This window comes from Engraulis encrasicolus, chromosome 11, assembly GCF_034702125.1.
Source record: "Engraulis encrasicolus isolate BLACKSEA-1 chromosome 11, IST_EnEncr_1.0, whole genome shotgun sequence".
Lineage (NCBI taxonomy): Eukaryota > Metazoa > Chordata > Actinopteri > Clupeiformes > Engraulidae > Engraulis > Engraulis encrasicolus.
The window spans coordinates 43058459-43071482 of NC_085867.1; the positions used below are offsets into that span (position 1 = coordinate 43058459).

The following is a 13024-nucleotide window of genomic DNA, read 5'->3' on the forward strand; positions in this document are numbered from 1 at the left end:
ATATTTTTTTTGTTTTGTTGTTTGACTAGATAAATATTGTGTATTCAAATTACTTATTCCTTTATTGGCCTTTGGAATTTATACTTTGATGCATTGTTGATGAATATTAGCTGTTGATTTTAGATACTGTCAAATTATATAAAATGTCATTAATGGTGCTTTGAAACCATAAAATATAACGGTAACAGTGAAGGAAAGATCAGTGAGAGAGTATATAGAGGAGTATAGATGAATAAAGTATGCTGTGGAGAGCTCAATGTACAGCATAAATGTGCTGTCCAGCTTGAGATACCAAACAGGCACTGGCCACTACACACTACAGGTTCAATGGTGTGACAGTCATAGCATACCTACAAAAGTGTGATGGTCATGCCAAGGTCACCCTTCAGTATGAGTCTTATGAGCTCTGCAGGTTACATTCAATGACCGCATGGCTGTCATTAAGAGTTACGATAGGCTGATAATCGACGATTCAAAGACTTATAAGTGTAAAGTGTAGGTCCATATTGACTACAACATTATATTATGATCAAAAGACAAAATAATCATGTTGATATATTTGTTTCTGGCTCAGTTTTGCATTTCTGTCCTTTTGCGTGACATGAATGTCCTAAGGTGTGACATGTTTTAAACGCTCAAATATTTGTTTGAGCTAAACAATATGTTTGATAAACACTGAATATTGCATTAGGGAAGAACAAATTATCGTCCCTGAAAAGTTAGTATAAATTCGGACAATTTTGAACATTTAAAGGATAGATATCCCTGTTTTTCCTCGAAGGTTTCTAATAATCTCACGTCTAATGGGGAAAAAAAATACTTAATAAATGGTAATTTCTCATTAAATTAAGACTTTAAAAAATTGCAATAAATATGAAGAGTGTAACAATGTTCATAAAACTCCATCAAGCCATTTCTACATTACTTAATATATTTATTTCTTAACGTCACACCAAAGGACATATTTTCAGCAAATTGCTTTATCAACGTAAATAAATAATCAATGAATAGACCAACATTGTGACCACTTGGATTTTTTGAAAGATTAATTGCTGCACTACGTAGACATATACTTTTTTCCCTCATAAACAATGTTTTGTGAAAAAAATGTTTTTTGCTGCCTATCCGTCATCTACCCATGTACAGTATGTGTATGGATATTTTTGTTTGCGGCCGTTTGGGCCTTTTGTTTACACGTAAACTGCGTTCTACGGTAGCTCCCTAAAATTGCTATTTTTTTAAATCATAATATGTAATCATAATATGTAAATGGTTTAACAAATATACCAGTTTTTTTGTAAACATCTGTCTTAATAATAATAGCAAACTATACGGTATAATAGCACAATTTATACAAGATGCTGCTCAAGATCCTCTCTGCAGTTTGGCAAATTGTGATGAAGGTTCAGCACACCTACCGTTCTGTTCGCAGCTGTAGACCACCTGTGCGTATTTGGAGACTGTGGGGCAGGGATCTGTCTCGAGGTGCACGTAGAGGAAACAGAAGGCTCTGTTGTCACACATCTTCCTGATAATGGGCAAAACGCCAGGCACCTCACAAGTCCCTGCAGAAAGAAAACGGTAAATAATACGGATATTATATTAGATATGTAAGGGATAACGGCCGACGAGGTGACCGGTTATACGAAATTAATGGCGAGGCGGCGGCTTCGAACTCTGTCACATTATATAGAATAATCAGAGTTGTGTAAGGGACAAGTAGAGGTACTCTTACAGATGTTATTACAATACTAGTGGTATGTTGGAATTACATCTGTAAGAGTACTTCTACTTCTAGTTTGCCCTCCTTAATTTCCCCCCGGGGATCAATAAAGTTACTCTACTCTACTTAATACAACTCTGAGAATCATATCATTATGAGAATAACATAAGGAACCAAAAAAGTGATCACTTTAAAATCACTACCAAAGAGTATCAAGAGATAATAACATATAATATATATATATAATAACAATACGAACAGAAATATACAGGTAAAAAGTACTATATAACTAATATATAAATCACTGTAACTATACTTCTGTGAAATACATACTATACTACTGTAAACTATAACTTCTATTTCAATTATAATTGGGAAATCCTACATACATTTCTGAACAAAAAAATACATTATATCACATTATATTACATTGCATTTGGCAGACGCTTTATAACCAAAGCGACTTACAAACGAGGACATTATCATAGCCAAGACAGAAATAAGCAAATAAATATTCAAAGTAGTGTCCCTGTGCACAACCACTGTCCAGGTGCTGGTGATGTGCAGTAAGAGTAATCCATCAGGTTCAACCTGATGAAGCAATAGTGAAACGCGTTGTTCACCAAATAAACTACCAGCAAAGAATACCAGTGTGCGGTGATTCATTCTTCCCTTACGCCAATAAATATCTCCAGTTCCTGTCATGAAGCCAGAGTGAATACCTGATGCTCCATCGAGGTAAGGGCAGATGCTCGGGCTCTTGCGGCCGATGAAGGCTGATTGGATGTTGATGACGCTGTTGTGGGGGCAGTGGAGCGCCACACTGGACTCCTGGCAGGCCAGCGCTGTGTAGAAACCTGCAGGAGACACCAGCACAGCAGCCATTAGGAGCGCAGCGAAGCGCATTCAGTGACATTCAGCTCAATCCCATGCAACTCAAACTCCATTCATTTCAAAGCATTAGCCATAAATAAACACTTCCAAGATGGGAAGGTCTACTGCATAGCAAAACAAAAAGTACTATTTCATATATCTAATTTACTTCATTCGTATTTATTTATTTATTTATTTATTTATTTATTTATTTATTTATTTATTTATTTATTTATTTATTTAGGCTACCACTATGAATAATGAATTAAGGTAGCCTAATTTAATTTAAGTGCTGATGTCGAGTTTGTTCATCTTCATCAGACATGCTACCACCATGAATAACTTTCTTAAAACTTAAATCTACTCCCAAAAGCTCCTCCAAAAGTAGCAACTCTGCTACTGTCAGACGTACGTACCGTCATGGGGAGGGGGAGGCTCAGGAGTGTTACCTGTTGAAGACAAGGACATCATTTGAAATAGAAAGATAACAAATACATTGAACGGATTCTCACTGAGGCATAGTAGCCTCATAGTCCATACCAGTCTGACAGCGAAATGCTGAACTAGTCACTGAAAAGAATTAACCATCACAGTATTACACTACTACAACATTACACTGGGTCATTACTACAACATTACGACTTGCTCATTGCCATTCTAGTCACAGCCAATGTACAGTATGACAGTCAGCAGGCTAGGCATAGGCAGACCAGTCTTGGGGGCACTAAGTTCCACAGAATTAGTATACTATGTGAAGTAAAGCATTAAACTTAATAGTGACAATGACTACTCATGAGCACTCAAGTCATGCGAAGGTACTAGATCAGCAGGGCTAAATCAGATGGGTGACACCACGTTTACAGTCTTACTTTGCAAAAAGGGAAGAGAGGTGCTCGCCTAGGGCACCAAATAGACTAGCACCGGCCCTGGCCGTCAGCGCCCATGTCGCCAGAGTTAAATAACGAGTGAGAGATGAGCTACAGTAACAAATGTATTGGTTACCTCTCCGTTTACAAATGTAACCCCTGTTGTAGCCGCAGTTGTCATCGTTCCAGAGGCCGCTGCTGATGAGCATGCTGAGGCAGTCTTCGCCATAGTAGTCATCAGGATTGCCTGCAGGGAAATGTATGTACAGTAGGTGAGCTAACCACAACCACTTAGGCCGGCCGCACATTGGCTCCGACAGCACTGCGGCGCACTTTGCTTCCGACATAATTCGGACCCCCAAACCAAATTTCACACGAACATAGCATTGATAGTCAATGGGCGGCGCCGACAAAATAGAACTTGTCTCTAATTGCTATCCGACATCGGCGAATGTCCGCAGACATAGTTGTTCTATTGAAAACAATGAAATCGAACTTTTGCCCAGAAGTGCTCAGCACTTTGTCGGAGCCGGTGTGCGGAAGCCCTTAGGCTGCTGCTGTGTCAGATAAACAGGGTATAGGTCTCAGCAATAGGAATAATATTACACTTTCACTATAGATTAGCCAATATAAACAATACTTGGTAACACTTTACTTAACGGCGGTGTCATAGGCATGTCATTACAGTGCCATAATAGTGTCATAATAGTGTCATGCATGTGTCATAAACATTGTGTCCGTGTCATAAACATTTTATGACTGTTGGCCTTAAGTGACATTTGGTTATGGCAATGACATGGACATGATGGTTATGACTTATCTATGACTGTGTCATGACACTATTATGGCACTGTAATGACATGCTTATGACACCGGCGTCAAGCAAAGTGTTACCCAATACTTATAAACAATACTAACCAGTGACACTAAGGGGGGGAGATGAATCTCTGTGCTCAATATTTACAAGAAACTGCTATGTTGCATGAGCAAAAACGGTGCGATCCCCCTCTCCAATTTCACTGGACGTTCTACGTTAAGTAATTCTATGCATGTGACAAATAAAGCTCCTCGTATCATTGTATCTCTGCCAATGTCTCTCTCTCTCTCTCTCTCTCTCTCTCTCTCTCTCTCTCTCTCTCTCTCTCTCTCTCTGAGGCCTCTGACCTGAGTTCCAGTTGATGTAGCGGAAGGGTGATCCGTCTGTCCACTCCCAGCCACCCTCCATCAGAGAGTCGTGGCCCCCCATCCACAGAGACACCCCCGTAGGGATCACCTGCACTTGAGCTGCAGGGAAAGACAAGGGAAGGGGAAGGTTATTTATCAGCACAGTGTTAGCATTATCCATGCACAGAGACAATTCAACGTTCACAGAAAATGAAAGCGAAAACAATATCCAGGTAACAATTGTTAGTTTCCAAAAACATGATGCCTGTGTTGCCAAGTATACTCAGAAGTGCAAGTGTGGACATCATCTGATTTGGATTGTCCGCGTATCAAGACTAGTGAATATCTTGACTTGTCAGTGAATTGACTCTTGTAAGGGATTGTTTGTTTGGAAATATGGTAACACTTTATATTAGGGATACATCTATTAGCCCTAATACATACAATGTGCCTGCATAAGTAACTTGTAAGGCATGTACAAAGCAAAATGAAACATTTGTTAGGCATGAATTCGCAAATGTCCTGTTCATGCACAATAAGGGATTTATTACCAATTTAACCTTAGTAAGGACCTAGTAGGCCTTAGCGTTTGCTTAGTACATGCCTTACAAGTTGCTTATGCAGGCATTAACATTGTATGTATTAGTGCTAATAGATGTGTCCCTAAAATAAAGTGTTACCGGAAATATTCTGTACTGTACCTGACATTGGTTTCGGTAGAAACAATTAATACTCTTCCATATGCAAGTGAAATGTGCACCCCTGCCTGGTAGGGAGACATACCGTAACTGACTTTGTTTCATTTTCTTTACATTTTCTTTACATTTATTTACCCAGTATCTACTTATTTTCTCTATTCTGTCTAGTTTCTTCTCTTGTCGTCTTGCTATTCTGTCTTGTTTCTGTCTCTCTTTTCTACCTAACTTTTTATTTTCATGTTTAACATTGATGTTTATCCATCTGTTAAGCACTTTGAGCTGCATGCCTTGTATGATACTGTGCTATACTGCCCTACAAAGGTAAAGTGCAGTAACTACATAGTTTGTCAAGACTGAAAATGGTCTTCATTGCTCCTCATTTATCCTGTGACAAAGCCTTATGGTCCAAACATGTCCCGTTTTAGAGATATTGCTATGTGAAATTTGTGGTTACTACAATATCCAATCTAACACCAAGGCTTTGAAGGCACTTCTCTCAGTTTCAATGTTGGCGTAGTTACTGCACTTTGTCTTTGCAGGGCAGTATAGAAATATAGTTATTATCATTACCTTGTATGAAGCCCTGCTCGAAGGGCTCTGTGATGCTGATGAGGTCCCCTCCCTGGTAGACGCAGTCTTTCCTGGCGTCCGCCCAGTTCCTCATGGACAGGGCGCTGAACAGGTAGCAGTAGTCGTTGAAGGGGTCCTGCACCCAGGTGCCACACTGTTCATTCCAGCCTGTTGGAACAGTGCAAATGACATTTTAGAGACCCTACCGTGACGCTAACGGTAGAGAGAGTAGAGAGAGAGAGGTTCCATTGGCCCATTGTTTCCGGGTTCTATTATTGCAAGGGGGTGGGGGGGGAAATCCCCCTTTAGGCAGACCTAAGCAGACCTAAGGACTGTTCTATTCAATGCTAGGAGTATTATGACACGCCCCTTTAGGCAGACCGGAACCTAGTCATGTTAGGTGCCCATAGCAACCTATTACATTGGCATATCTCTATATACTTAAAGAATCTCTGCTAACGCTACTGTAGGGCACTCGTCTAATATGCAGCAGACCCAGGTTTGATTCCTGGCCCGGCTCCTTTGCTGGCCCTTCCCCATCTCTCTCTCCCAACTCACTTCCTGTCCCTCCTCCACTGCCCTGTCTGATAATAAAAAATAAAGGCTTGAAAAGACCAAAAAATACTTTTCAAAAAGTCATTGTAGAATATGACTACATGATGAGGGTTGTTGTGGTGCAGAGCTCCCAAGGAGTAGACCGAGCACCTTAGCGTGGCAAGTATAGTATGCCAAACTGTCCTTGGGAACTCTAGTTTAAGTCTGGCATGGACCATTTCCCAAACCTTTCATATCTCTCTAGCCAGCTGGTGTCCTGAAATACCCTTTACCATCCCTTCATAATAAAAGCACAGAAAAGTCCCAAAAAATGCCTTAGTAAAAAAAGCACAACATGGGCAGTAAAAGGAGGTTAAAAATACTGCAAAAAAACTGTTATGTCGGCATAACATTTTGATGCATATATCTACCACCTTTTTGACATAACAGAGTACAAAGATGGGAAGAATTAAGTCAGCAAGCCTTTGTGGCAGCAGCTTAAGCGTATGGTGATGATGATGCGGGATGCTGTGCAGACTTACCAGGCCCTGAGGTCGGTGGAACAGGAGGGGGGCCCTGGCCTTTGCCTAAAGGAAAAGAAAGTAATGAAAAGATGAAGAAAACGAGAGAGAAGAAAAATTACAAATAACAACAAAAGAAACAGGCATGCAGGCAGGAAGGCAGGTAGGCAGATAAACAGGTAGGTGGGCAGGTAGGCAGGTAGGTACTGTGGTTGCACTTGAAAAAGGACGAAGGTCCGAAACGTCGTGCAAATAAATCACTGGGAGCATTAACAGTGTTGCGGACTTCTATCATTTATTTCAGGTACTGTAGGCCACCAGGGTCTCACCTTTCTGGCAGACGAAGGGGAAGCTATAGGAGCAGGGTTGGTCGTTGAGTTTGCCAGGTTGATAGTGCCCCGTCCCACGGAGGTGCACACAGTCCTCATTGCCCTGCCAGTTGTCCGGCTGGTCAGTCTCCCACGACAGGTAGTCCTGCAAGAACAGGTGCACAAAATGTTCTCATCAAGCATGATCAAACTCATACTGGTCAAACTACACAAATACACAAAAGCCCAAAATGGGGTGTGTTTGGGTATTATCTTTCTAGCTAGCAGCCATAATATTTTTCACTGTCTTGGATGAATGCACAATTTTTGCATATTAAGGAAGCCTACTGAACAGGGGTGCATTTCTCGAAAGCGTAAATGGCACTGTCTGCAACCAAAAAAGTAGCTATCATAGTTAGCAACTACGCTTTCAAGAAATGCACCCCAGAAATGCTAATTAAAAACCTCTTACAACAGTGTGACCGCACTGTAACATCAGAGAGAGTAGAGAGAGAGAGAGGTTCCATTGGCCCATTGTTTCCCGGTTCTATTATTGCAAGGGGGAGGGGGGGGTAATCCCCCTTTAGGCAGACATAAGGACTGTTCTATTCAATGCTAGGAGTATTATGACACGCCCCTTTAGACAGACTGGAACCTGGTCATGTTAGGTGCCCATAGCAATATTACATTGGCATATCTCTATATACTTAAAGAATCTCTGGTAACATCTTGACTTACCGACGCGGAGCCATCAGTCCACACCCAGGTCCCCTCCGTCTGACTGTCACTCAGGCCAACCCATGAGGTGGATGGCATGTGTGCTGTAGACAACAGAAGTGTAGGTGATGCGCGCACATCCAGTAAAACAGGTGCTGGATCAAACAAACGTGCGTAAAGGAAGAATGGAAATCGGCACACTGTTCCTGCTCACCGATTTATTTGAACACAACGTTTCGACCTCAGGCGGTCTTCGTCAGGTGTATAGGTCGTCAGAACGTTGTGTTCAAATAAATCGGTGAGCAGTAACAGTGTGCGGATTTCCTTTCTTCCTTTACGCTCATGTGTGCTGTAGACAACAACACAAATCAAGCCAATTCTCAAAGACTTCAATGCAATCACCTTGAGACAGTCAGAATATCAACCTGCAGCAAAAAAAAAACTCCTGAACCTTCAGAACGATAAGTGAAAACTTTTTGTATGCATAGTATATAGCCTGTTTTGTATGTTTAGTATGTTTAATCTATTTATAGAATTTATTTTTTAAATATGTTATTGACAAGAATGAAAAATGATATGTTCATAGTTATAAACATCCCCCAAGACAAAGAAAGCTCTTCATGCAGACTGGCCTATTCACTCTTTTCTTAAAAAACTTGACTACTGAACATCATAGTGACATTGCTATGACAATTCCAGCCATCTTCAGTAAAAGTATAAGACATGGTCATTACCATTTTTATGACATAAATGTTATAACAGAGAAGGCATTAATAATATCCTTGTATTGGCCTGACCTACGAAGAAGCCGACTTGCTCAGGTGACTGGAAACTTCAAAGTGATGTTAATAGCCACTGAAATTATTTGATCTATTAACATTAATTATTTGTAGGAAATGTATTGATATAGGAATGATATGTTCATAGCCATCTGGTTTATTTTGATAAACAACCCCCAAGGCGAGAGAGAGAGAGAGAGAGAGAGAGAGAGAGAGAGAGAGAGAGAGAGAGAGAGAGAGAGAGAGAGAGAGAGAGAGAGATATATGGTTGCCCTGACCTACGAAGAAGCCGACTTCCTCAGGTGAGTGGATGCTGGCCAGGTGTCCTCCCTGTCGTACGCAGTACTGCTCCGCGTCATTCCAGTTCCTCACCTCCTCCGACTCAAAGTGGTAGCAGCTGTCTCCGTACAGCAGGTAACCTTGGTCACAGTGGGAGTCTAGTGGGCGGTGGAGTGGAGGTGACATGACCGATACGTTTTGTGGAAAAAAAGTTTGCACACTCCTTTGGATTTTTTCTTCTTTAAGTTACTTTTTCAATTTTTTATTCATTTGGCAAGCATGATGACGTTTTTCGACCGCTCTGTCTTCCTCAGATTTTTCCTTCTTTCCACAAAATGTTTCATGATTATGATTATGATTATGCCCAAGTAACTCTACAAAGGACATGACAGATAAAGCATTGGTGACACATATGTGGATACTTTTTTTCTACATTTATGTATTTTGGTCCCGTTTACATGACATGCGGATCAGCATTGTGGCGGGGGCATTTTAGAGACATGTTGTTTACATGTAAACAAAAGGCCCAAATGGATGCGTTAACAAAAATATCCATACATATAAGTGTAAAAAGGAGTACACATCTGAAGAAATGCCACAGCCAACTATTCATCAATCCACTATACACTGTAGGTCTAGGACCTCTGTGTTGTGGTCAAGGTCTAACTCTGCATGCTTGTATCATAATCATTTGTGATGTTTACACGGCAAAAAAGGTTGATTGGAGTCAACAAAAGAATTATGGGTAATGTACAGTATGTGCAAATTTCTGTGTGTATGTGGATCTGGATTCTATATTGTTTTCACTTAACATTGCCATTTCTTGTGTATGACATAGAGGGCATTTCCTACTCAACCCACCATACATTTAATGTCCTTTCCTTTGAAGTTGGTCTTATGTTTCATCCACTTTAGATGTGGCTGAATAGGCATGCACAGAATCTCAACAACCTCCTGAGAATTTGTTTAATCATTACAAACATACATACATTGTGTTGCTGAGTAAAAACAACATTAATTTACTTCTTTTCCTTTAAAGGTGGTTTCATGTGTCATGATGTGTTTTAGTGTGTGGGGAGGGAGTGGATCTGCGTCCATGAAAGGGGAAGCCTCTAACCTGGAGCTGGTGTGGGTTTGACGTTTTGGCCACCCGCCATCTTGCAAACGTAAGCCAGCCTCTTGTTGCAGTCAGTGGTCTCCCATTGACCATTGAAATTCCCTGTATGGAGGAGAGGAGAGGAGAGGAGAAGAGAAGAGAAGAGAAGAGAAGAGAAGAGAAGAGAAGAGAAGAGAAGAGAAGAGAAGAGAAGAGAGGAGAAGAGAAGAGAAGAGAAGAGAAGAGAAGACAAGAAGAGAAGACAAGAAGAGAAGAGAAGAGAAGAGAAGAGAAGAGAAGAGAAGAGAAGAGAAGAGAAGAGAAGAGAAGAGAAGAGAAGAGAAGAGAAGAGAGGAAAAGAAAAAGGAGAGAAAGGAAGGCTGTTAGAAACTAAAACAGAGGATTACAAAATAGCTCATGTCAAGACAAGTGTTTATGAGAGTGAAATTCTTTAAGTCGCGTCTAATTTTTTTTCCCCACTCACCCGTGTAGATCTGGCCACAGTCCCACGAGTTGGCTGTGTTCTGGGGGTAGTTGGCCCTCCAGTTGGAGAACTCTATATGGGTCTTATCCACCCACTGGAAGTTGCCATCCTGGTCCTTATCTGATTGACACACAACACGTTCATGATTTCATCATTTCACTCTCTTGTGCTCAGGGTGCAAGACACTGCATTTGGTAATAATGTGATAATAATAAACTGATGACCATAACCTGATGATTCTAAGATTGGAAGACTGGTTTTCTTGTTTCGTTTTCCTTTATCTTTCCTTTACTGAGTTAAACTACTACCCATACGGTATGTGGCAATGCCAGGTCCATACCACAGTCAGTCCCAAAACTGATTTCACGGGAGCCAGTCAAAATAAATGTAGTACGACCGAGTTACACTGTATACAGGATTATAGGTAAACCTACCATAAATATGCAAGTCATACACACAACATTCATCCAAGCATCTGTCCTGCTGCATTTAAGTTGTTTTGTGACAGCCAAGTGTTATGACCAGTCTCCTGTCAGTCACCATCATTGGCTCCGGGACTGCGGTGAAGTGAACTGGCCTCTGGGACCTCGAGCGAGCGAGTGACTGACTGGATGTGACTGACTACAACCAATGATGGTCTGATGAAGGGCATGCTGCCCGAAATGTCACATTAAAAAAGAGCAACGGGAGCTTGGTGTCGCAGACTTATCTTTCAGTTTTTCATGGTATTTTTGCTGGTCTTGCACCCAATCCTTTTGAGACGGATGTGCGTGTTTCTCTTTTTGACTACTGACTGCAGCCACCTGCACTCACCAGAGAGGCCGATCCAGATGTCGGGGATATCCACCTGGTTGAAGTCCGGCAGCTGGGCATTGATGAAGAGCTGCTCCTCTTTACTGGAAGAAAAGTGGATTGACTGTTTAGCTGGAGGGAAATGTGTTGCACTGGATGTGAGCAACAGGCTTGTACGAAATTCTGAATTGAATGAATTGAAATTCAAAGTAATGCCATAATACGAACACTGGGTGGTGTCATTACCTTGAGTTTATTTTAATTTAATCTACACCACCCATTGAGAGTACATAGAACACCACCACCTAGTGTTCAAATTATAGCATTACTGTGAATTTCAATTCATTCAATTCGGAATTTCGTACAAGTCTGGTGAGCAATACTAGAGTGCAAGGTTTAAAGGCATGGCCGGTGGGTACAGACAAATGGTTGTGTGTGGACAGCCAGCCAATATCCATTTTGATTGACACCAATTATGCTATTCAGACAGGCATACACATCATTTGTTGCAAATCATTGATGGTATGTATCTACAGATCATTATGCGGAGAATACACCATTGGTAAAGGGGTATGTTTTCCTGGGCCCAGAATTGGGTCTTCACAACATTGTATGTATTGAGAGAGGGGGGGCCCTTTCAGATGATTTTGTCCTGGGCCCAGTCAAGGCTGTCCGAGCAGCCCTGCCGTGTATGCGTGTGTGTGTGTGTGTGTGTGTGTGTGTGTGTGTGTGCGTGCGTGCGTGCGTGTTTGCCTGTGTGTGTGCGCGTGTGTGCCTGTGTGTGTGTGTGTGCGTGTGTGCGTGCGTGCGTGCGTGCGTGTGCGTGTGTCACTCCACTGTCCTCTAGTGGCCCCCAGACGGCGCCCTACACCACTGTAACGTCTCACCTCTTGATGGTGACCAGGTTGGCTCCCATGCCGCTACACTTGCTGAGGGCGTCGGACCAAGTGGTCAACAGGTTGGTGTTGCTGACGAGCCAATAGCAGTTGCCGCTGAAGCTGATCCAGCCGGGAGGGCAAACGGCTGGCGGGAGAGAGAGGGGGGAGAGAGAGAGGGGGGAGGGAGGGCAGGACAAACATGTTAAACTATTAAAGCCATTCGTGTTAGGCTAAAAGGGTTCAGAGCAAGGTGAGATGTTTGAGATAGCCCCAGGCTAGGCTTTGGGTTACCAACAGATCAAGTTCAGCGATTAAGGTCACAAGATGAGGGTCAGGCAGACTGCTATTTGCATTGAGGCCTGGCCTTGCATGCCTGCCTGTGGTACCGGCACTTCAACACTTGGTGGCGCTGCTGCCTTTCTAGTTTTCCGGTGCATTTGCCTGCTTGCTAGAGGCCTGTGCTGCCACTGAGCCCCTTGGTTACACTGAGGATCTCATAGATCCTCAAAACACCTTCAGAGGGGGAACGTAAAAGTTCTGTTAGTAACCTTAAAAGTCGGCCCTACCGTGGCTCGAACAGTAGGGCACGGGGCTGCTACTCTGGCGACCCGGATTCGATTCCGGCCCGAGTCCTTTGCTGAACCTTCCCCATCTCTCTCTCTCCCCACTCGTGTCCTGTCCAATCTCTCACTGTCCTATCATAAATAAACTAATAAAAGGGAGCCAAAAAGTCTGAAGAAGC

The 13024-nt window shown here is 42.2% G+C and overlaps 1 protein-coding gene across 1 annotated transcript in view; it reads right to left on the reverse strand.

Moving 5' to 3' along the window:
• The window catches only part of LOC134458397 (macrophage mannose receptor 1), a gene marked incomplete at its 5' end in the record, with an annotated part of 57833 nt that overhangs the window by 32334 nt on the left and 12475 nt on the right, over nt 1–13024 (reverse strand). Inside the window, 14 exons of the mRNA XM_063210696.1 lie at nt 1419–1565; nt 2446–2580; nt 3013–3045; nt 3599–3709; nt 4627–4746; nt 5895–6062; nt 6971–7015; nt 7279–7423; nt 7996–8078; nt 9032–9190; nt 10150–10251; nt 10613–10732; nt 11426–11508; nt 12292–12427. Of these exons, the coding sequence (XP_063066766.1) occupies nt 1419–1565; nt 2446–2580; nt 3013–3045; nt 3599–3709; nt 4627–4746; nt 5895–6062; nt 6971–7015; nt 7279–7423; nt 7996–8078; nt 9032–9190; nt 10150–10251; nt 10613–10732; nt 11426–11508; nt 12292–12427 (1587 nt within the window). The remainder of the gene's footprint in view (nt 1–1418; nt 1566–2445; nt 2581–3012; nt 3046–3598; nt 3710–4626; nt 4747–5894; nt 6063–6970; nt 7016–7278; nt 7424–7995; nt 8079–9031; nt 9191–10149; nt 10252–10612; nt 10733–11425; nt 11509–12291; nt 12428–13024) is intronic.